The following is a 24458-nucleotide window of genomic DNA, read 5'->3' as shown; positions in this document are numbered from 1 at the left end:
AAAAGAGTTCCAGGGAAATTATTCTACAGCTGTTGTCAGGGCAAGTTGGAGTGGGGGAGACTCTGGCTAAAAGGGTACTACTGCAAGCCAGGTTTAAATTTATAAGTCCCCAGGATATGGAAAGACAAGGATGAAACCAAAAGACATTGTGGATAATTAGCATAACCTGGGTGACAGAAGCTGAAAACGACTCTTAGGCTGGTTTTTACCACCCAGGAGCTCCAGAAGGGGAGGATATCTTTATGTTTTGTGGCAGTTCCTAGACCAAGAATACATCAAGTACCATTTTGTGTTATGGGCTTTGTTACGGGGGCTATGTTTATTCCAGAATTCATGAAAGTGAGGCACAGACGAAGGACTCTCACAGAACTTGTCTGTGGCATGTAATTTAGCCCTAGCCGATCATGGTGACTTGGGGCACATGTCCTTGTGCTGCGGGAAGCCTTTTCTCATTCCAGAGCACCAGAGCCCCCTATGGGGAAGAACCCTATCACCGTGGTACTCCCTGAACCAGTGCACTGCCCTGGGAAGCACAGCACATGCCATGGAAGCGGTGATGGATGAGTACCAGGGGAGACTGTACTGGCAGTGGAGATGGCTATGCTTGGGGCAGACAGTGACAGCTGATGCACTGCCTACATTTCCCGCTGATAGAGTCCATTTTTTTTTTTTTTTTTTTTTTTTTAGATAATGGAAGACGCTTACTTCTCCTTTTCCTTTCTCTAGCTGAGCAATTTATTTGCTTGTTAGCACCTCCAGGGCAAAGAGGAGGAAGTGAAACTCAGATCCCTCCCATTTGTTTTTTCAGCAGTTTTGACAAAGGTCTTGATGGGGTAGATCATCAACATGGAGATCCTGGCTAACATGAGATTTTGATGTGGCTTGCGGATTCTAGTGCTATATGTAACTGAGAATTCACTGTATGTACATGAACCAAAGGCAAGAAGTAGGAGATCATATTCTCATTTTGAGTTCAAGAGATGTCAGTTTTTATCCCCTTCTCCCCCATTTAGGAGAAGCTAGTGAGTTAACTTGTTCAGAGTCCACTGTAGGTAGTTGGATGTGGTGAAGCTTGCCTTTTCAACCCATGATAGAAAGACAGTATCCCATATCCCTGTAGTTAGAACCCAATTTTCTCTGCTAATTGGGCTGGTCAGGCAATTAACTGAAGTCTTCATGATTTTCTTAAAGACCTTTTATGAGATTTACAACATCTGACAAGCACAAGGAACAGCAGCCCCATTTTCTTAGTTTTCTGGTCTATTAGGGAGAGAACTGATACAGTAGGCACTTGTGTGATAGCTCGAAATTCACAAAACCACTGCAGTATGTAATTTCTCCCTTAAAATGGGGTAAATTTAAAAATGTTACAGTGCCGGGTGTTGACTTTGTTTTGGGGGTCACTTCCCGCAAACCAGCACATTTTTATTACTTCAAGAGAAGCAATAAACGGAGGGACTCCTTCCATCAGGGCAGATGGTTCATATGATGTCCCACAAAATGGCCAATAACCGTAAGTATGGACTCATCCCAAATCATTTGGGAAACACTCCTGCCTAAAGAGAGGCTAGGGGAGATGGGTGGGGGCTTGCACAATCTTTCAGGTCTTAGCTGTTAATGGTTCTCTAAGTTCTTAGGATGCCTGTCTTCACAAGAACGTTTCCTGCCATCAGAGGCTTCCAGATGTAGCTGGAAAAACCTAGGTTTTGCTAGTGGTGGAGGAGAAATCTGGGATTTATTGGTAAGTCAGGAAGTTCGACTAGATTATTATTGACCCCGAGTGGGGTCCCTATGCCGGCAGCATCAGCATCCCCTGGGAACTTGCCAGAAATGCCAACTCTCAGGTATCCAGACTTACTGTATCAGAAACCCAGCAATCTGCATTTTAAACACCTTCTAGGTTATTTGGATGCACACTCAAGTTTGGGAATCACCGGACTAGATAACTAGAATCCCTTTCCACCTTGAGATCCTAACTGTGGGGGAATATTCTTAGCTTTAAGGTTCAAATTATGGTGTCTAACTATGATGGTAAAGAATGAGAGGTCATCTTACAGTACTGCAAGCACAAGGCAAGTTTTCTTAATAATACATATTTTATAGACATATATTTATATGCATGAACAAACATATGCTCATTTTGGAGAATTCAGGAAATATGAAAAATTTAAAAATCACCTAGGGGAAATCGCTGTTAATTTTGGGGTGTATTTTTTTTCAATTTGTTTGTATGCTTGTATGTTTTTAGCAAATTGAAATCAGTTTCTTAATCTGTTTTCATTTATCATTATTTTACAAGCATTTCTGATATCATTAAATATTCATTAAATATGGTTTTCAGTGGCTGAAAATTATTCTATTTGATGAATCTCACTCACCTAGTTTTAATGTTTTCCTTAAATGTTGGGCTTCCCCACCCCCCACCCCTGTTTTTTTGTTTTTGTTTTTTGTTTTTTTTACTGATAACCTGTATTTTACTTAAAATATATTCCTAAAAGAGTAATTGGGGGAAAAAAGGGTCAAAGGAAATGAACTGGACCAAACGCTTTCCAGAATGCTTTCCAGTTTATACTCTTATCTTACTCCTTGAGTGTGCTGGCCACACCACATCTCGACAGCAATGAATATTATCTTAAAAAAAACAACAAATTGTGCTCCGTTGACAAGTGAAACATGGCATGATTTTCTCACTGTTTCAAGGTGAAATCTTTCCTCCTTTTTTCTTAACTTATGATACTAAATTTTTAAAAACATCTTTTTAACGTTTATTTTTGACACAGAGAGAGAGGAGAGAGAGAGAGAGAGAGAGAGAGAGAGAGAGAGAGAGAGCGCGCGCGAGCCAGCATGGGTGGGGGAGGAGCAGAGAGAGAGGGAGACACAGAATCCGAAGCAGTCTCCAGGCTCTGAGCAGTCAGCACAGAGATGGACGTGGGGCTCGAACTCACAGACCGCGAGATCAAGACCTGAGCCGAAGTCGGCCGCTCAGCCCACTGAGCCACCCAGGCGCCCAACAATACTAAATATTATTTCACAGCTTTGTTAGCCCATGGTATTACTTCTGTGAGCTGTCTGTTCACTATTGCATTGTTAGCATTTCCTCCTGGTTTCTAAGAGCTCTTTAGACATTATGGGAATTCATCTGCTCTCTGAGGTAGCCATTTAAAAAAGATCTTGTCCTTAGCCTTTAACATTTCTACACGAAGAGGCGTCTGGATAGCTTAGTTGGTTGAGCGTCCGACCCTTGATTTCAGCTTGGGTCATGATCCCAGCATCGTGGGATTGAGCCCTGGGTTGGGCTCTGCACTGAGTGTGGAGCCTGCTTCAGATTCTCTCTCTCTCTTCGTCCCTCTCCCTCACTGCATGCTCTCTCTCTCTCTAAAATAAAAATTAAAAATAATAAAATTTCTACATTGATTCTTGACTTGTACAATTTTAAATTTGTTAAAGTCTATGCTCACAGTGTCATCATAGTCATTTATGTGCCCCCTAGGTAGTCATAATTTTTAATTGGAATTTTTCTGTTTTTGTTTTTGGAGTATAGTTTGAGGTGAGAGGTTTCAGTATATAAATAATGACATTTTCCCAAACAGGCAATTTTTTGGATACCGTTATGTTAAACAGTCCATTCCTTTCAAATTAATTTATGATCTTTCTTCTTTTTTTAATAGATTTTATGTGTACTGGGGTTTCTTAGGGCTCTCTTTGGCATTACTGATTTATCTGTCTAATATCATGCCAATTATTGTGGCTCTGTAACTATTTTAATACCTTGTGGGAAGTCCTTCCTTATAGCTCTTTCATAAAACACGTTAGCTATTGCATTGTTTGGTCAAGTTAAAAAAATAATTGCACTGGGATCTTGTTTGGGATCCCTGTTTAGAAACATGGGATGTTTTTAAATTTAAGTATATATTTTTTATATTAAGTCATAGTAGTATTCATCTTTTTTTTTTACAATTCAATTTACTATTTTGTTTTGGTTGTTGCTATTATGATATCTTAATTTTTTTCTACTCTATTCTTGTGATTAGTTATTGCTGGAATATATAAAAGCTATTAACTTTTTGTCTATCCTTCCTTGTGGCTTCATTGAAATAATTTAATCTTTGGGGTTTTCAGTTGATTCTATTATCTTTCTATATTATCTGCATAGTATCATATTCATATTATCATATGAATAATCATATTATATGCAAATAATGACAGTTTTGACTCTTTTCCAAATAGTTACATTTCTTTTCTGTGGCATTTATATTGCATTGACAAAAACTTCCAAACAATATTAGCACACATGTCTTGCCCAGGATTCTCTGATGTCTTACTAAGGGCTAAGTAAACATGTAAGTACAATGTTCATTACTAGTTTAAGATAAATATTTTTTATTATTTTGAGGGATTATTTTTCTGATTTTAGCTTTCTAAGGTTTTTTTTTCTTTAAAAATCGAAATTTTGGGGCGCCTGGCTGGCTCTGTCAGTTGGGTGTCTGACTTCAGCTAAGGTCATGATCTTGCAGTCTGTGGGTTTGAGCCCCTGTGAGTTTGAGCCCCGTATCAGCTGTGCTGACAGCTCAGAGCCTGGAGCCTGCTTCAGATTCTGTTGTCTCCCTCTCTTTCTGCCCCTCCCCGACTCGTGCTCTGTCTGTCTCTCAAAAATAAACATTAAAAAAAAAACCCAAATAAAAATTTTTGTTCAGTTTTTGTATCTGTCCTAATTTCACAAAATGGACTGGGTGACTTTCTGTCTTGTTTATATTATGGAACAGTTTACACGAATATTTATTTCCTAATAGTATGGAAGAACTCACTAGTTAAGACCATGTTTTAAGATCATTTTGGATGTAATTCTTTGAAGACATTTTCTCTTTTATTAGTGGTTACCTAGAATTTTCATGAGATGTTCAAGTTTATTAGAATCAAGATGATTACATATTAAATAAGTCATGTCTTATAATTAAAATAAACCATCACATTTATATTTATATTTTATATATTTTTATATTTTAATAACTCTGATCTCTGTTTTTCTCTTTAAAATCAGGCTTTCAAACATCTGGCAATGTTTAAAGAACTAGTTCTCAATTTTCCTGCTTTTAAATATGTCATTTCTACTTTTATCTTTATTATTTTCTTCCTTCTGCTTCTCCTCAGTTTGTGTTACTGTTGTTCTTCTAATATTGTAATTATTCATTACATGTCTTTCCTTTTTAAATGATGGAAGTATATGACACTTTGAATTTACTTCTAAATATAGTTCAGGCTACACTGTACAATTTTTGAATAGAACCTTCTGATTTTTATTATTTTTGAAACAGCCTATAATGGTGGTTTTGGTCTCCTTTTGAATCTATTATTCTTTAGGAGAATTTAAAAAAATCTCTGAGTGATTTGATTTCACTTGTTTACTAATAATTAGTTGGCTTCTATTACTAATATCTGGTTTTGTTGCCTTGTGGTCAAATAGAATAAGTTTTATGATTTTTCCTTCTGGATTTTACACAGATTTTTTTTCTTTGTGAACTAAATACTCACTGGATCCTGGGGGGAAAAATGAGGTATTTAATTTGTTTATAGGCTACAGAGTTATTTCATCCAAGAGTTGTGACATTTGTTTATTTTTGCTTCTTGACCTCAAAGGGCAAGCCGAAACAAATATTTTATTTTATTTTATTTTAATTTTTTTTATTATATGAAATTTATTGTCAAATTAGTTTCCATACAACACCCAGTGCTCATCCCAAAAGATGCCCTCTCCCATGCCCATCACCTACCCTCCCCTCCCTCCCACCCCCCATCAAGCCTCAGTTTGTTCTCAGTTTTTAAGAGTCTCTTATGCTTTGGCTCTCTCTCCCACTCTAATCTCTTTTTTTTCTTTTTTTTCTTCCCCTCCCCCATGGGTTTCTGTTAAGTTTCTCAGGATCCACATAAGAGTGAAAACATGGTATCTGTCTTTCTCTGTATGGCTTATTTCACTTAGCATAACACTCTCCAGTTCCATCCACATTGCTACAAAGGGTCATATTTCATTCTTTCTCATTGCCACGTAGTACTCCATTGTGTATACAAACCACAATTTCTTTATCCATTCATCAGTTGGTGGCTATTTAGGCTTTTTCCACAATTTGGCTATTGTTGAGAGTGCTGCTATAAACATTGGGGTACAAGTGCTCCTATGCATCAGTACTCTGTATCCCTCAAAACAAATATTTTAAAGACTCTCAATACTTGTCTCTCTGTCAACTTCTTATTCATCTATTTTTCTCAGAATATACATTTATACTGTTTTTCACAGTATATATTTTGATTCTGTTATTATACACCTAAACTTTTATGACTATTATATCTCAGAAATGAGTGTACCTTTTATCAAATAAAACGTGACTTTCTTTATTACACTTCATGCTTTTGGCATGTTGGAAGGTTAGCTTTTCTAAAATTAATATACAAGTAATACATTGGTTTGTGAGCATAATTTGTTCTGAAAACATTCTTAGAATCCAAAGCTCTCATGTATCAAAGCGAATTTCAAGAACCACTGGCTCAGTTGTGATCATGTGATGTTCGGTGTCATGTACCACTTGTATTGCAAGACATCACTTGTTTATCATGTTAAAATTTATTAGAAATGTTTGCTCGTCTTGCGGAACACTCATGGAACGAGTTACAATCCGAGGTTTTACTGTAATAATATCATTTCCTTACTTTTATTTTCTCTATGCTTGATAAAGGATAAAGTCAGAAGATATATATGTCCTTTTTTTTTTGAGAGAGAGAGAGAGAGAGAGAGAGAGCGAAGGGCAGAGGGAGAAGGAGAGGGGGGAGAGAGAATCTTAAGCAGGCTCCATGCTCAGTGTGGAGTCGGACATGGGGCTCGATCCCATGACCCGGGGATCTTGGCTTGAGCAGAAATCGAGAGTTGGATGCTCAACTGACTGAGCACCCAGGTGCCCCTGGCATCCTTATAATATGAAAAAGAGACAACAGGAGTGTGCACGCACAGAGAAAAAGCCATAGACATATGTCATATGAGGCTGTCTGCAAGTAAGGAAGAAAAGTCACACCAGAAAGCAACCTGGTCTTAGAGAACCAGCTCAAAGAACCTTGGTCTTAAACCTCCAGCTCCAGAGCCATGAGACAATACATTTCTGTCGTCAAAGCTGCCAGTCTGTGGTATTGTGTGACGGCAGCCTGAGCAGACGGATACATCTTTATGTGTGGATGTCCATGGACCGTACACCTTAAGATCACTGGGTCACAGTTTTTTTCACATGAGTTGAAATCTCTGAAGGGTGGCATGGAGAGAGGGTGGGGGTGGGGACAGGGGAAGCATTTGGCTATTTCAAAAACAAGTCCTTGCGGTAAGAGAAATGGCAGTCCAGTTTTCAGATATTGCTGAGTTAGGTGGGAGGGGGTTTGATTTCTTCCAGCCTTTTTTTAGAAGACAAGAGGAGTTTGGATAGATTTTTCTCAATTTAGCTCCATCAAAATTATAAGTAGTAGAAATTTCCTCCATCCTTTCTAATTCTAACAAAGTGGCAAGCTATTATTAGTTTTTGCTGTAGTGTGTTTTCATCTTTTTCTTAGTCTTCATAGAAGCCAGAAGACTGAGGTAAGGTTCTGCAGAAAAATTTCTCCTTTTGATACCCTTTTATAGAAGTTTGCCTTCCCCAGAGCCTGTCTCCAGGGGCCAGTTTTATAATCTGTAGAAGTCACATGGAAGAAAGAGTGATGGAAACACATCTACAATTCAGGCCTGGTAGGAATCTCATGCAACCCTTTCTCTAGTAGAAGAAAACTAGATGTTTTGAGGGCTCAGAATAGCAGGTTTTTGAGATGTCTGAATACTCCACAAATGAGGAGCTTAGAAACACTGCTTTCGTCTCTTGAGGTTGGAGCATTCGTAATAGTAATGAAGGTGATATTAATGTAATATCCCAGTGAACGCCCTGGCCCTGAACACCAGGATGGTGGTTTCCCTTCACCATAGAGTTTTTAGCTGGCTTTTTAGCTAGGAAAGAAGGGCACACGGTCCCTGTGGGGCCATTATTATTGTGAGTGAGAACTCACTGTCTCTGCTTGCAGTGGGGTTTCCAGGTAGGTGCACCTGTAGTGAAGCGTGTGCCCTGTAGGAATCTTCTCCCAGGGCCTCCAGTGGTCACAGCGGCTGGGCAGAAGTTCCAGCACAAGGGTGCAGATTTCGCTTCTACGCAAGGAAGCCCTTTGTAACAATTTCGCTTCTTCCTCAACAAAGCAGGTCTCCTTTTGGGGTGGCAAGGCAAGTTCTCTGCCATTGCAATGACACAAGAGGAGACGCTCAAGGATACAGTAGATGACGTCTTAGAATTCACCAACTACAAGTGTGAGCTCTCTGAAGACACCAACAGTGTCTCGTTCTGTTTTGGAACTGCTTTGGGTGTTCAATAAAGGCTTAGCAGGTACCTGAATGAGTGGATGAATAAAGTGGAAGACAGGCTATACTATCCCAAAGCCCCTGCAACTCTGAGAGTGAGCGATTTCATACTGTCGGTACCCAAAAGGGGCCCAGGATAACACTTCTCCCCCTTAGTTCAATGATTGGCAGAACTCACTGTGCAAGGTGGCTGCATCCAGGGCTCTCCATCCACTTGCATTGGCAGCAACTTGTTTGTCCTGGAAAACCGAGAACCGAGAGAACACAGTGAGCTTTGCCTCTTCTGGAGGTGAAGAATTAGGGTGGTCCCCACAAAGGCAACAGATGTGGGAAGACCTTATCTGCCCACCTAGGAGTGGTTCGCTAAGACTCTGTTGGAGGGCTGGTTAAAAACAGATTGCTGAGCCCACTTCAGGAATTCCGACTAGGCACGTCTGGGGTCAGGCTCAGGGGCCTGCATTTTAATAAGCATCGTGGGCGATTCTGTTGCTTTGGTGTTCAGACTCCAGTTTGAGAAACACTGTCGTGGGTGAGCAGTGAAGTCCACGGAAGTCTGGGAAACAGTGGCCAACAAGTATGGCAGCACCACTGCTGAGCAGACCCTCCGTCAACAACCAGCCGGAGGGCCTGCAGATTGTGCCAGAAACTCCACAGTGAAGCGAAATGGGAAAGGGCCTGGTTTCTATGTTGAGTGAGAAGTTGCGTCATGTCAATGAGGTAACGTCTCCAACCTATACAAGGTACAGCTCAGCTCTGAGTGTTCTTGCCTTGCCCCTGCTCTTAACCATCCTCTCTTGTATGTCTTGAACAGCAGCACACTCTGTGCTGGCTCGGACTATGAACGTGGCTTAGCTGGGAAATGGGGTCATCAGGAATACTGTCCCCATGAGTAGGATGGAAGGAGAGAAGACAGTGTTGCTTTCTTGCGTGGGGCAAAGCTTCTCTGGCATATGGATTCTTAAGAGGGGAGAGATGAGGTCTTTTGACTTCCTTCTGTAGAAGAGTTGTAAGTTCGTACTACATCACCTGGAGGAGAAAAGGCAAGTCCTTTCGGAAGCCTCTGGTCTGGGCGAGCAGGCAACAGTTGCCACCCACTGGCCAGGAAGCTCTCACCTGGGTTTGGCATCGGCCCTGTTTTTGAAGTTACAAAATGAGGGATATAGGCTATGTTTTGATGTAGACGATTCTCTCACTGATCCTGAGAATATTTAATAATAAAAAAAATAAGAAACCTAATAATAAAACAAATCACGAGAGGAGGGAGTGGCATTTTGGTTCTTGGGGCTGAGGAAGGTGTCTGGGAAATGCCCAGGAGGATGGGGATCCTGGCTCACCCCATCTGTTCCATCTAGAAATAGGCCTATTGAATATGAAGAAAAGATCCTCCCTCTTATACATGGCGTTTTTGATTCCTCTGGGACTAAGATGTTACATTCTCTGTGGCCTACGTCAGTTATGTCTTAGATGTGCTAACAGACTAGACCTACTCAGTGCTGGAGTCATGGACGGTGGACAGGGAAGGAAGTATGGGGATTCGTGTGGAAAACAGGGCCCCAGCACAGCAATAGCCCAGAGAAAAAAACAAACAAAGGTTTGGAGAATAATAGAAAAGACAAAGAAGACACAGGGAGGGAATGAAGAAAAGAGTTTAGAGCTAAGGATGTCAGGGAACCAGCTCTCGGAGTCTTTTCTGAAGGATGCAGAGAGCAGCGTTTCCCTAAAAGTGTGCTGAGGGTACTTGCCCAAGAGGTTTTGGGACAAAAGGGGTCTGTGGTCCAATAATTTTTGGGAAGCCTGCATACTGTGGCCTTTCCAGGAGATCCCTAAGGCACACTAAAGGATTTGAACTGGAAAAACTGGATGGGAAAAGGAAGGGAATAAAGACTTCTGAAATAATCAGGTGGGGAAGAATCTGATGAATTTTATTGATTAAACAGAAGTAACTGAAACCGAGGATCCCCTCCCTCTCTTAGACTCCATTTCTTCCAGGAGCCGGCAGTGACTGACCTGTGGGGTCCATACCCCACAGAAGCATCACCCTCTTAGGCAATTAGGACAGATTTGCTGATGTTGATGGTTTGGCTCCACAAAGGTATACAGGAAATAGTATTCCTAATTTAAAAAAATTTTTTTAACGTTTACTTATTTTTGAGACAGAGAGAGACAGAGCATGAATGGGGGAGGGGCAGAGAGAGGGATACACAGAATCTGAAACAGGCTCCAGGCTCTGAGCTGTCAGCACAGAGCCCGACGTGGGGCTTGAACTCATGGGCCGCGAGATCATGACCTGAGCCAAAGACGGCCGCTTAACCGACTGAGCCACCCAGGCGCCCCAGGAAATAGTATTTCTAAGGCCACTATCCAAGAAAGGGCAAGCAGAGAACCTGGTTTTTGTCACAGTGTGCCCTCTGCCACATATCTAGCATCTTAATTAGTGAAGATAAGAAAGGCAAGGAGTTGGACCTCTGGTTCTCTGGGCCTCATCATCTTCTATTACCATTTAGAGAATTTCACCAATTCATTATAAGAGAATGGCAAACTGGTCGAGGTGGACCCTTTAACTGATGTCCTGCATGGTTGTATTGTACCTAGTTTGGGAAATGGTCTCTAAAGACATTCTTATAAATGTTATCGAGCTTCTGTCCGTCACTCTCCCCGCACTGAAACCCAAAGATAGCTTCCTCGTCATTGTAAGAATACGGAGGGAGGTGGGAAGATTTGGAGGCTGCTGGGTAATGAGGAAGCATACCTGATGGTGACTGAGGAGCACTGGGCCAGCCTCCTGCCCGCACTCTTCAGGCCAGTGTAGATCTGCCCCATCTCCATGGCTCCCTCTAGCCCCACCACTTCGAGGAGCTGGTCACTGAGGTCTGCAGAGTGAGAAAAGCAGAAGCAGGGCATACATATCTCTCTGTTCCTCAGGATGGTTGTGGTCAGAATGTCTGCACCTTAGATGACCAACTCACATCTGTCAATAACCCTTCCTCTCCCACCAAACAGCATTTTCGTACTCATTCTGAATAGGGAATTTCCTCAAAGGTCAATAAATGTACCATTTCATGAACAGAAACCCAGTTCTAGTGAAAAAAGGTTTGGATTCGGAACATTAATATGCATCCAATGAAGAAGCTGGCATTTGAAGAAGCTCTTCAAATGGAGGGTAATATAAATGATGAACCAGCTATTGCCGAAATGATTTTCAACCCCCCAGTGCAGCTAAAGACACACTGGTTTGGGATTAGGATAGGAAGGAATGTTGATGAAAGTCCTTATCCATAACTAGTTCAAGTTTCTTTTCTCTGAATGTCTGAATAACATCATGGCCCTACTGATGATGACTGACGATTAATTAACCTCAGATTTGGCCTGTGGTAAGCCAGTGGTGAGCCAACCTTCTTGGACATCCTTGGGGGAAATCAGTGACCTCCTTCAGGACACCAGGTGCCTAAGCTATGCCAAGGAAAAGAATATTTCACCTAAACCAAATTATTCTGAGTCCATGGTAGAAAAAGTGGGACAGAAAATATGTGTCTCAGGCTCAGAGTCACATAGGATTGATGGCCTCCCACAGTGGCAGTTACTTCTGATCCAGCACCTGGAAGAGATCTTTTTCAGGGTTCCTGAGGTTTGGGCAGTGCCTGCCCGATTTCTTGTGAAAGCAATGGCAGGATCAAGGCTTGACGTTGGGAACAAGCCTCACTTTTACAACACAATTTTTATGTATTTAAAACAGAAGCAAAATAAAAAGGCAGATTCTTTAAAACCTTCCATTCTTTTCCCTACCGGGGCGAAGGTACTTTTCTCATAGATTGTAGCTAATTACCAATATCCTACTAATATCCACAAACTAGAAAGTCAGCACTTTTATTTATTTCATAGATGGCTTTTGTCTAAGGTCCCTGCCGGTATTGTGTAATAGTGTTTGTTAAGATTGCCAAAGAGATGTTTAGGTTTGTCTATACTTTTTTGTTTAGAAGTATTGTTTAAAAACATTCCCTTGATGGACGTTTTGCTAATGAAGACAGTTAAGCAAACCACTGAGCTGACCACAAATGTGTCAACACTGTTACAGTCTAACCTACTGATTATCACTGATGGACATTAGCTGCCAACAGATACACAGACGGTTCATCTTTCTGTCACAGGCACGTAAGCTTTCCCCTCTACTTCAGTCCATACTCCCATTCTCCTTCTCTGCTATCCCTTTTTTTCTTATCTGTGGAGATACTGTCTCCTTAAACTCTCCATCTCATGTGGGCTTGGAACAAGAAGCCATGAAAGGGCACTGTTTGTTTAGGAGAACGCTGCAGGCTCTCTTAAGGAGTTTGGATCCAATAAACAACAAGTATCTAAACCTCTAGCCACGTAATTAGTTCCCTTCTTACCAAAGAGCATTAAATAACCATTGGATAGTCTTAGCTTACTGTGTCATTTTAACACAGTGTCTGCAAAATCAGCATGGGCTATGAATGTGAGAGGGGGAGGAGGAGGAGGAGGAGGAGGAGGAGGAGGAGGAGGAGGAGGAGGGGGGGGGGGGAAGAGAGAAACCAAGGAGTGTGTCTAGGGGTGAGGAGGGTGGGGAATTATACTGAGGTAGGAGAAAAAAGCAGCAGAACTTTTCAGAGGTTTCTCTAGTGGCAGAAAGACAGATGTCTTGTAAAATGTTGCTCTTTGTACCAGACTTTGGTATCTGACAGCGCTGTTATAGTTCAATGTTTTCCCTCCTTGAAACATTCCCTGGTAACAAAATGTTCTAAGAAGCAGGGGACTTAATAGACTCAAGTGTTTCAGCTTTTACAATGTCTTGGTCTTTTAACAAATTTTCCTGTTGAATGGCTTTAAGTTGTTATCACTTCCCACACATTACCTTGCAGCTATCACTTCCCACACATTACCTTGCTTCCTGGCTCTAGAAGAGAAGTAATGAAGGCTGATCTCATCCACATGGTGGGTGGGTTGGGGGGCGGGCAGAGGCTTACATACACGTGGGACTAAGGAGATAAATGCAGGGTAAGGGGCTAGGATCTCGGTATACACTTTGCCATTCTGATTTTGAATTTGTACTCTGAATCTTCCCTGGCATAAAGAGGCTAGGATGACTCCTGTCTACTACTGAAGAAAGGCTTGATTGCTTTTCTATTTCTCTGCCATTGCCTGGCTGATCTTTCTTTAAACTTCCTACAATGCCTACTAGGACGTTCTGAGATAAAGAAATCTATTTAACGTTGTTTCCCAAACTTATGGGACCATGAGGCTCTTCTTTTGTGTGATATCTATAAACAGTCTCTGGTAGTTTTCTTTGGAATACACTTTGGGATATTTTGGCATCGCTTAATTCCTTTTACTTCCTTTAGCACAGAGATACTTATGCACAAATTAAATTTGGAGTTAAAATGAAACAGAATAGAGTGTAAGTCAACATCTAAGCACATAGAACAATTAATGTTCAGAACTTAGAATCCAGGATCAGGACATCTGGTATACCAGGTGTCTGTTTTACCTGATACCCATGATTCTGAGTGTGGTTTTGGCAATTCATATCATCTTCACATTGTCTTTACACTTTTAACTCATTAGTATTTAAGATGAAATGTCCATGCACCTTAGTAAAACAGGAATTCATTCATTCACTCACTCACTCACTCACTCACTCACTCACTCACTCACAAGCTACTGAGTAGCAGCTGAATGCCAGAGAAACACCAGGAATACAAAATGTTCTACTCCTAAAGGACTCTTGGCCAAGAGGGAGAAAATGTGTTAGGTGTAGAAAATGTTGTAATCGAACTATAGGGACAGGGAGGCCCGAGTAACCTATTCTGACTGGGCTAAGTGTGGGAGGAAGGTGTCACAGACATTTAAGGCACGTCTTGAAGGATGAATGCCAGGCAATTTGCTGGGTTGAGAAGGAGAAGGAGCAAAGATATTCCAGGGACAGAGGAACACATGTAGGGTTGGACAGTCACAGAATGCAGAAAGAAATTAATTTAGCAATAAATCCATTTGGCAATTTCACTGAAAAGTATAAAAAATATTTCTACCTAAGGAGAATTACTATCTGTCTATCTATCTATCTATCTATCTATCTATCTATCTATCTAGATGACAGAACTGTAAATAGAGGGTCACTGGTCTGGGCACAAGTTGTTGCAGCCACAGAGCTGGGCTTTTCACCCTCGCTCTTGGTAACAAAGCCTTGTCATACACTCTCTGAGAAGGAAAAAAAAGATGGAGAATGGGAAAATGGAAAAAGGAGAATGTGGAAGCAAAGGAGGCACAGCAAGGACAACAACAGCAGCTCCAATCTGGCCCACTAGACTCAGCCTCCAGTATGTGATTTTATAAACGCAGATCTGCTCATGTCATCCCCATACCAAAAATCCTTCAGTGGCACCAATCATAACACCAAGTGCTGGCAAGAGAAGATGAAATGTGCATTCTTTCACACCTATAATGAAAGTGTAAATTGGCAAAAGCTTTTCAGAAAGAAATTTGACAATAAGAGTCTACAATTTTCATACTGTTGATTCATTAAATTCTTTTTTGGTATTGATCACAAGAAATCATTGACAGAATCCAAGTTCATACAAATATGAACATTGTGGCATCATTTATAACAGTGAAATCTCACCCTTTACTATTTCCATCTGTATGAGACTAGTTAAAAAAAGTCTATGGTATCCATGACAATAGACTTATGCCACCATTAAGATATTTACAACATCTCAAAAACATTAAATACGCATATAATGTTAAGTGTGAAGGTGACATATAAACGTATTTATGCACAGCATGCTTTCAGTTATGTAAGAATGTGCATAGGAGAAAAGGACAAATGCCCCTAAAATCTTAACAGTGGTGAGTTCTGGATAATTAGATTAAAGGTCATTGTTATTTTCTACTTGATGCTTTTCTACATTTTTCATATCTTCTCTAAGTGTGTATTAATGTTATAATTTAAAAGTCATTAAAAAAAGTATCAGCTGACTGCTCTTCCTACTTGCAAATGTGATGTAAAAACTCCGTGGCTTCATGCCCCAGGCCTATCCCCTTCTGGCAAGAGGCTGCCTCTGCAGTTTTATTTCCTGACCCTGTGGGCTAGTACCTGCTTCAGACATACACAACATGTAGTTCTCCAGGTAAATCCTCCTGTTCCCCTCCTTTGTGCCTCTACACATATCATACCCCTGCCTGAAATGCCCTCTTCCACTCCTACTTGTTCATCGAAACTCAGCTCAAGTGTCATCAACTTCAAGAAGCCTCCCTTCCCTCCCATGCCTGAAGTTTGGTTTAGATCCTTCTCAAACTTTCCCAGCTAGACGTGGTCAAAGAAAGAACAAGGAGGTGGATGTATTGGCAGTGGGTAAGAGATGGCTGTAATACTGACTGTAGCATAGGGTCTAGTTTGAACAGGACTAGAGACAAAGGACTGGAAGAAAAGGGAGAAGTGGGGTGAGAGGCACGAGGAGTTCTAGGAGCAGGTGTTCTGAGACAGCGGGAGATGGAGGGATGGAAAGAAGTGCTCTGAGCCATGCTAGTAGATGACAAGTCCCTCCTGTGGCCCCAGCTGGGCAGCTGAAGAAGATGGGCATTAGGGTCAAGGCGAAGTGAGGCTAGGTCAAAGGTTCCCATACTTTGTTGCATGTTAACATTACCTGGAGAGTTTTTATCAACAATGATGGCCTGATTGCATCTATTCCAGTTCAATCAGAATGTGTGGGCCTGGGAGGCAGGCATCAATGTTTGTTTTTTAAAGATTCCCAGGTGATTCCAAAAGGCAGCACAGTTTGGGAACCACCGGGCCAGGTTGTTGGGTGGTTCTCAAAGTGTGGTCTTGTAGCAGCAGCAGCATCCGCGTCAACCAGGAACTTGTCAGAAACAGAAATCCTCAGGCCCCACCCCAGACCTAATGAATCAGAAACTCCGGGGATTAGGCCCAGTGGTCTCTGTTCTGACAAGCCCTCTGGAAGCTTCTGAGGCACGCTCAAGACTGAGAACCTGAGCCTTAGGCAATAAAAGTGCCCAAAATATATGCAAGAATTAGAGTGAAAAAGAATATCAACAAGTTACTTCCTGACTACTTTGATCTAGAGCTTTTTTCACTTGAAAATTAGGAGTTAGGAACAATAATAGTGACCTCAAGTGTGGTTATGAGATTAAACGGCAGAGTTGAACGTTAAAGTGCTTGGCCCTTTAGAGTGGGCACTAAAATCTATTAGTTTCACTTTCCTTTTCTGCCAGATTCAGCCTAACGACTCCCAATCGTCTGTTTATCTACCCTCTTAGAGCTGTGTACAAGTGTCCCCAAACCCTCACATTCAGGCTAAAACATTTAAAAAACCTTCAATGGTCCTCTAGTTTCACACCTCCACACAGAGACCTCAAATCCAGGTGAACTTTAGATTAAGTGGGCGACCCACTCGGTCTGTTTTTCCCTCCAATCTCTTCCCTCACTCTGCTCCTTTCCCTACTTCTTTGATCTCAACAGCCCCATTTTGCTTTTCTTTCCTTAGTCCTGCCCACTTTTGGGAGGAGGGGCTGGAGCTCAACACTGACAGGTAAAGCTGGCAGAGCATTCAGAACTAAGGGGCACATCTGATCTGTCCACTCCCTTCTTCAGATGCATCAATGGCTCTGGAAGCCCAAGGAACGGTGTCTTGGCTCCTTGGTCAGGTGTGCAAGGTCATTTACTGGTTGGCCCTGTGTCATACACAGGTGTCTCTCTGCTTGGAGAACTCCTATTTGCCCTCTGGGGATGTGCCAGGCACCATGCTTCTTCCTTCTCCTATGCTCAGACAGTGGATCTCACCCAATGACAACTGTTTCTGAACATATTACTCTCCCAACTCCACTGAGAGTTGAAAGCCAGAATGTTTTCCTGTTTTGTTTATCTTTGTAACCCTAGCAACTGGCCCAGCCCTTGGCATATAGAAGGTTCCCAATTAAATGTTTGTTGAATAGACTGAATAAGATACATGCTTTAGTGCCAAAGACCTTGACAGTTTGACCTGAAAGAAGAAAAAGATAGTGATTAATCATAATAGTAACTACCTGTCTAGACTGAACTGGGTAACAGGCTTTCCATGAATTAATTTATTTCATCTGCATATATCAGGTAATGCTGACCCAGTCTGGTTTTTGCCTCTCTCTCTCTTTCTCTCTCTCTCTCTCTTTTAAATATTTTGAGAGAGGAGAGAGAGAAAGAACGAGTTGGGGAGGGACAGAGGGAGAGAGAGAATCCCGAGCAGGTTCCATGCATGCCCGGCGCAAAGCCTGACTCGGGGCTCAATCTGACTGTGAGATCATGACCTGAGCTGAAATCAAGAGTAGGATGCTTAATTGACGGAGTCACCCAGGAGGCCTTCCCCTCTCTTTCCTAATGCATAATTTTTATGATCATTCTCCTCTTGGCTGCTGGCTCACATTAATGAAAGTTCAGTCGTTTAAAATGCAAGGGAAGCTCAGGATATATATACGTGTGTGGCATGATTCAGACTTCTAGCTTGCTGTGCCCTAGGGAAGCATGGGAGATCCTCACCCTAATGGGATGCCTTGCTACCCTCAACCCCACTCCTACCTTGTTTCCCCTTCAGTCAGTACTCCAGGGTTCGGGTCTGAGAGCTGCAATGGGGAGCCCAGGGAGCCAAGCAACCCCCAGCGGATGGGCTGAAATCCTACATGATGGTACCCAGAGAGTTTCTGAACCATCCTGTCAATATGGGCAAGGAAGCCTGCCCCACATCCTGGGGTACCTGTATAATCTAATAAAGCCTGTGGGTGCCGTCCCTTTACCTGGGTTATAGTAGCACAGGTGAACTAGGATGTTAGGCATCATTTCTTTGGGCTGGATTCCTATCCACTTGGTGGGGTAACACTGGTTAGCTAATGCCCATCTGAAGCTCTTCCTGGCAGGGCTCTGTGTCTGACTAATTAGAAATGCAAAAAGGAGTTTGTCACTACTTAATAAATGGCTTCTGATAGACAATTAAGGAGTCCCAGGGTTCAAGGCAAATGGTGAGAAACACTACAGGGTCTTGAGTTTGGGGCTAACAGCTTCAGCTTAATCTCTGTGTCCACATAGGGCAGGTTATTTGTCTTTTCTGAGTCTGTTTGCTAAGCCTGCCATAACACAAGCCCATCGGGCTGGGTGGCTTAAAACAACACACATTTATTTTCTCACAGTTGTGTTGGCTGGACAGCTACGATCAAGGTGCTGGCAGGGTGGGTTTCCCCTGGGGCCTCTCTTCTAAGCAGGCGCATCCCCGGTATGTCTGTCTGTGTGTCTAGACCTCCTCTTCTTTCAAGGACACCAGTCAGATTAGGTTAGGGCTGCCCTAACTGCCTCAGTCCATCTTAGTCACCTCTTTAAAGGTCCTGTCTCTGAATGCAGTCACCTTCTGAGGTAGAGGATTAGGGTTTTAACATAGGAATCCGGGGGGAGGCAAAATTCCCCCCAGGTCCCTGCCCATAACAGACACAATAATAAAACCTACTTCATGAGGTATTTTGCGGACAGAAGAGGTACAGGATGTGAAGGAGCTCTGCCAACAGCAGGAAGAAATGTCCCTCCTCACTCTGTTAGGGAGAAGTTGACATGCAGTGGAGGGGGGGCGGGGGTGTGGGACTTTCTTACTCTCTTCAGAAGGAGAGGACACAAGTGGGGCTCTGCCTTGTGGTGGGGCCAGGTTCAGTCCCCACAGTCCAGACAGGTGAGTGGTAGCTGGTAGGCCTCTCTCAAACTTGGCCTGCCAAGGCGGCGTGTCACGTGTCACCTTGGGCTCCTCTCCTGCCGCCAAATTTCCATGGAAATGGGCCACGTGCCCTTGGTGGTTCAGGCACCCAGAGCCTTAAAAGCTAAGCACTGAGCAGATTGCCTCAGCTTCCCACTGGGTCTGGTCTGTGCAGATGAAGGACTGCTCCTGGCGAAAGAGCTTCAAAGCCAACTTAGAAGCCTGGCAACCTGAAAATAGCCCGGGGGCGGGGAGATGGAGAGCCCCACAAGACTGTTTCTTGATTTTGGGGGAAGGGAGGGGCTCTGGGGTTTCCTTGGGCACCAAAGGGTGGGTAAGGAAAGAGGCTTTAAGTGACTTATAGGATCTTCACCTGGACACATTCCCACCTGGCCTCTCAAAGCACCAGGCCCTTAGGGATCCCAACCATACCTGACCTGAAGAATAATCTAGGACCATGCTTTTCCTCACGATCCTAGCTCGGACACGGGGTAGAGGCAGAAGGACCTTTGCCAGAAAAATAAGCAGGCAGGAGGGCTCATTCCCTGGCATTCTGTAAACCCAACATGAAGAATGTGCTCCTGAGACTAGCTGTGGGGCAGAGACCTACATCGAATACTACTGCTGGGCACCCACAAGTGTCATTACCTCAGGAGAAGTCACTTAGCTTTTCTGAGTCTGTCGTTTATCTGGAAAATGTAGATATAGTAACCCACTGGCAGGGTTGTGGTGAGGTGTAGAAGTGATGCAATCAGAGGCCCTGCACAGAGAGCACACAGAAAGCCCTTGAGAAACAGCGGCTGTTACAGGGATTTTATGTTTCCTTAGAAAGGGGCGACCTCAGAATATCCTGTCTTTGCTACATGGTGAGTGGCCTTCTGTGGATGGTAATTGACATGACCCAGAGAAGGTATTGCAGGAGGCAAAAGAAAGAGGGAGAGGAAGATATGGAAGGTGGGTAAGAGGTGCATAAGAGAGGAGAAGGTAGGGGGAGAATGAAGTGCTGAGGAGGAGAAAAGCAGATGTACCGTGAAGGCCAGAGGTACTGTGACCTTGAACTTTTAGGATGACTGTCCTTCCTGGCAAATGAAGCATCTCTATTACCACTCTGTGACTCTAAAGCAGGAGATTCAGCATTTTATTTGCAAATGAGTTCCTTTAGTTCCTTTTCTTCACCTGCATGTGTGTGTGTGTGTGTGTGTGTGTGTGTGTGTGTGAGAGAGAGAGAGAGAGAGAGAGAGAGAGAGAGAGAGAGAGAAAGGAGAGAGGGAGAGAGAGAGATGGAGGGGGGGAGAAAGAGAGAGAGAGAGAGAAAGAGAAAGATACAACTTCATAGTAATCCACTATTCCTGGCCTGAGCAAGGAAGAGTAGGGTTGGATCTGGAGATACTTCAGGCATAGTGTTGATACCCCTGCTAGTGAAGCACCTCCTTTGAGGGGAGTGTCCTTTGTGTCCTGCTGTTGTCATACTGGCTTGCAGGTTTCTTCTATTCCCAGGGGTCTGTTTAAAGCCCAATAAAAGTGTCCAGAGAGTGTTGAGTGGTCTTTGCCTCTGGAAAATCCAGATGGAAGCAGATCGGAAGGAGAAGCAGCCTAGAGCCTCTGCTTTCTAAAGAGGAGAGGCTGTAGGCTCGGAGGGAAAGGGAATGTGTTGATCTAGCAGGCAGGCGCTGGGATTTCTGTCTCTGCTCTAGCTGTCTAGTTGTGTGGCCCTGGGCAAGTCACTTTCCTCCTCAGGGCCTCTATTTTCCCTGATTTGGCATAGGGGCATTCTACCCTTCAAGTCTGTTGGAGCTGTTCCAACAAAAGTAGAGTCTGGATTTCCTGACTGTCTGGGTCAAGAACAGATTGGCAGCAATCTTTACCACTCCTTACACTGTGCAGAAGTCAGAACATTCTGTGCAACCCTACACTGAGGCGAGAGAAAGAGTAAGTGCGGGCTCACAATGGCCATTGTTGTTGGTTCCTGAAAGCCTGCTGTGTGGTGGGGTGGGGAGGGAAGAGTGGGGCCTCCATTCTGTGTGGCTTTCTCTTTCTGGGTTAGGCAGGGCTCTGAAGAAAGCTCTGTATTTTCTGGAAGAGGGGGCATCTAATCCTCTCTATGCATAAGGGTCAGGTGCTTCAAAAGGGGAGAGGCAGTGTGCTGGAGAATTCCTCAGGAAGAAATGATCTCCTAGAAATGGCTCTGAAGTGAGCCTCTGACATCATCATGCCTCTAAGAAAAACCAAGAGTGAGAAGGTCTTTTAAGGTCTGGGAGGCAGTGGAGGTACAGGGAATCTTGACCTGGTGGTCCCAATGAAGTCATGAAGAAAATGACCATTACTGAGCACAGACTCTAGGCCAGGCAGGCCTAGAGCTTTACAAAGGTTATGCTTTTAACCCTCACGGCAACTCTGTTAGATAGCAACTATTATCTCGACATAAAAAACTCCTGAGGCTCAGTGGGGTTGAGAAGCTTGCCTAACGTCACAAAGCTGGCGTGTGGTACAGCTGGAATTCAAACCAAGGCTTGTTTGACTCCAAAAATAAGCTCTGAATAAAGAACTCAAGGCAGAGACAAAATACCTTAGAGTGACAGGGTGTCTGAGGGCAGGGAAGTGAGCATGGAGGGGGTGAGCCTCTTCTTGGCTCCTCTCAGGGAAGACTTCTTGGCTGCACAATCTTATTAAATGGAATGATGACTTTCTCGGCTTGAATGTCAAATGCTATTGTTGGTATGTTGTTGGTAATTGTTGGTGTATTGTCTGGCTTTACTTTGCTCATGGAGCTTGAGAAGCTCCAGGTACAGTGGATGTAATGAAATCAATCAATTAGTGGTGAGATTTTCCAGTTCAACTCAAACCTGATTCTCACGCATGACACATACAAGGTATGTTGCAGACATCTACACCCACCAGGCTAATCACAGCTCAGAGAGATAAGCACACCACCCACCTGCCCCAGAAAAGCAAAAGCAGAGAGTTGTGATCAGAGAGACTTTTTCTGGTTGTTGGGTCAGGATTGGCCAGAAATGGGGGGGGGGTGGGGGGGGGTGGGGGAGGGTATTGTGGTGTATATGGAGAGAATGCCATGTTTGGAATACTAGGACTTGGCTCTAGTCCCAGATCCATCAATCAGTGTGGCCTTGGACAGGTCAATTGACCTCCCTGAGCCTCATTTTTCTAATTACAAAGTGTTTCTCAAGAGTGTTGTAAGGGATTAAGATGAGATGAGGAGTATAAAGTATTTCTCACATCTAGTGTTAAATTCAAATAGATGCTTAACAAGTATGGGGCAAATCGGCCTGAAAACGGATCGAGTGTGCGGGAGGTGGAAAAGACACAGGTTCCAGTGTCAGGCGTCCATTCTGTGAATGTGTTGGGGGGGGGGGGGGCGGCGGTCTGCTGTGGAGGCTGACGGGAGAGGGCGGGGTGTGTGGGCAGAAGCTGGGATCCTGTTGGCTGGTTTGTGGGGAGGGAGGAACCACGCACGTGGCAGCGCCCCTTCTGTCTGACCCCTACTCCTGTTGGCTTTTGTTCCTTCTTCCTTTGGGCCACAGCCTCCCGGTTCCGGACCTGAGAGCTGTAAGCCTGCATCATGCATTAGCCTCTGAACAGGTCTCCTGCCACCAGTCCCCTTTCTTGTCCCCTAACCCAAACTGCATACTACTCTCCCATCCTATTGCTCCGGGCTTACACCCCGTCACCTCTTCCTCTCTTCCTATTATTCGAGGATCATGAACCAATTCTGTGGCACATTACTCCAGGGTCTCTATCTCTCTGGCCTTCCCTTGTGCTACCTCTACATGCTAGTGCTCCAGCCCGCCTTCCCCTCTTCTCCCTCATCGTCTTTTCAAATCCTTGCCAGCTTCAAGTATCAGCACACACACATCGCACCTTGCTCATTCATTCATTCATTCATTCATGCATCCACTTATTCTTACATCAGATATTTCCCGATCACCTCCTAGATGCATGGCACAGTACTGGCAGCTGGGGATCAAGTTCCTAAGGAAAGCCTTTTTTTTTCTTGCCTCCCACACTTGTATGATACTGTTTCTGCCACTCCATGGCGCTTGCCTATCATACCAGTGTTAACACTACTGTTCTGCATAGATCTCCTGTAGGTAGACTGTGAACTACTGGAGGTCAGGACACATCCCACTCTTGGTTGCATCTTCCACAGCAACTGGAACACTGACAGTACTTGAAGGCAGGTTTGAATCCAGGCTCTATCATATACACCTTTCTTGGGCCGCTTATCCCCATTAACCTCAGTGTCCTCAGCCGTAAAGTGGATTAAATACAGATGATGTCTGACTTGCAATTTTTTTGACTTTATAGAGACGCAAAAGCCATACATTCAGTAGAAACCATACCTCAAATTTTGAATCCCAGGCCAGTGATATGAGGTACCATACTGTCTCATGATGCTGGGCAGGGGCAGCAAACCACAGCTCCCAGCCAGCCACACGATCACAGGGTACACAACTGATACATGACGACCCTTCCATACCCAAAGAGCCATTCTGGTTGTCAGTTTCAGTACAGGATTCATTACATTACAAGAGATGGGTCACACTTCATTATAAAATAGGCTTTGTGTGAGATGGTTTTGCCCAGCTGTAGGGTAATGTAAGTGTTCTAAGCACGTTTAAGGTAGGCTATGCTGCGATGTGGGTTAGGTAGGTTAGGTGTCGTAAACGCATTTTGAACTTACAGTATTTTCAGTTTACAATGGGATTACTAGGATGAAACCCTGTCGTAAGTCCAGGAAGATCTGTAATTAAATATGCAACCCCATAAGTAAGTGCTCAGTAAATAACACCTCAGTACGTATTTATCGATAAATTGATGACATGAAACACTTCGTACCCAAATTAGGAACGGATCAAGGGCACCAATGTTCCGGCTGTGTGGAATGTGTGGCCAGCATGGGGTTCTGCTGTAGGTTGGGTCTTAGGAGACGCCTGATATTAAATGGCTAAAAAGCTGCTACAGAGAAACAGGGTCTGGTGTGTGGGCCAAGATGGGGCAAACAGAAGAGGAAAAAACCTAAGGTAGTCTAGGCCTTCTAGTCTAGAAGTTTCCTCTGCATGTGAAAAATGAAAGGTTCAATGGCTCTGTGGTTCTGTTTTGAGCAGCAAACTTCCTAAGGCAGGAATTAAGTAGAAGTTTGACTGAAGCTTGACCCTGTGTGAACAAGTTTCCCCCATCCTAGAGATGATGAGGCAGCCTCCAGAGGCACATTCTATCTTGCCAACCCCTCCCAGGTCTTGGTTGGGGATGGGGTGGGGAAGAGGAGGAGACACAGCTGGAGTCAGAGCCCTCTTGATTCAGAA

General features: G+C 43.6%; 1 protein-coding gene across 8 annotated transcripts in view; it reads right to left on the bottom strand.

Annotated features, from left to right (window-relative positions):
* The window catches only part of DGKG (diacylglycerol kinase gamma), a 213148-nt gene that overhangs the window by 13932 nt on the left and 174758 nt on the right, over positions 1 to 24458 (bottom strand). For all 8 annotated transcript variants that reach the window (XM_053221105.1, XM_053221103.1, XM_053221098.1 and 5 more), the window contains 2 exons: positions 11157 to 11277; positions 8586 to 8646 (listed from right to left, as the gene is read on the bottom strand). In XM_053221105.1, coding sequence (XP_053077080.1) covers positions 8586 to 8646; positions 11157 to 11277 — 182 coding nt within the window. The remainder of the gene's footprint in view (positions 1 to 8585; positions 8647 to 11156; positions 11278 to 24458) is intronic.

The sequence above is a fragment of the Acinonyx jubatus genome, chromosome C2, assembly GCF_027475565.1.
Source record: "Acinonyx jubatus isolate Ajub_Pintada_27869175 chromosome C2, VMU_Ajub_asm_v1.0, whole genome shotgun sequence".
Classification (NCBI taxonomy): Eukaryota; Metazoa; Chordata; class Mammalia; order Carnivora; family Felidae; genus Acinonyx; species Acinonyx jubatus.
This window is presented reverse-complemented; position numbering and strand designations above follow the sequence as displayed.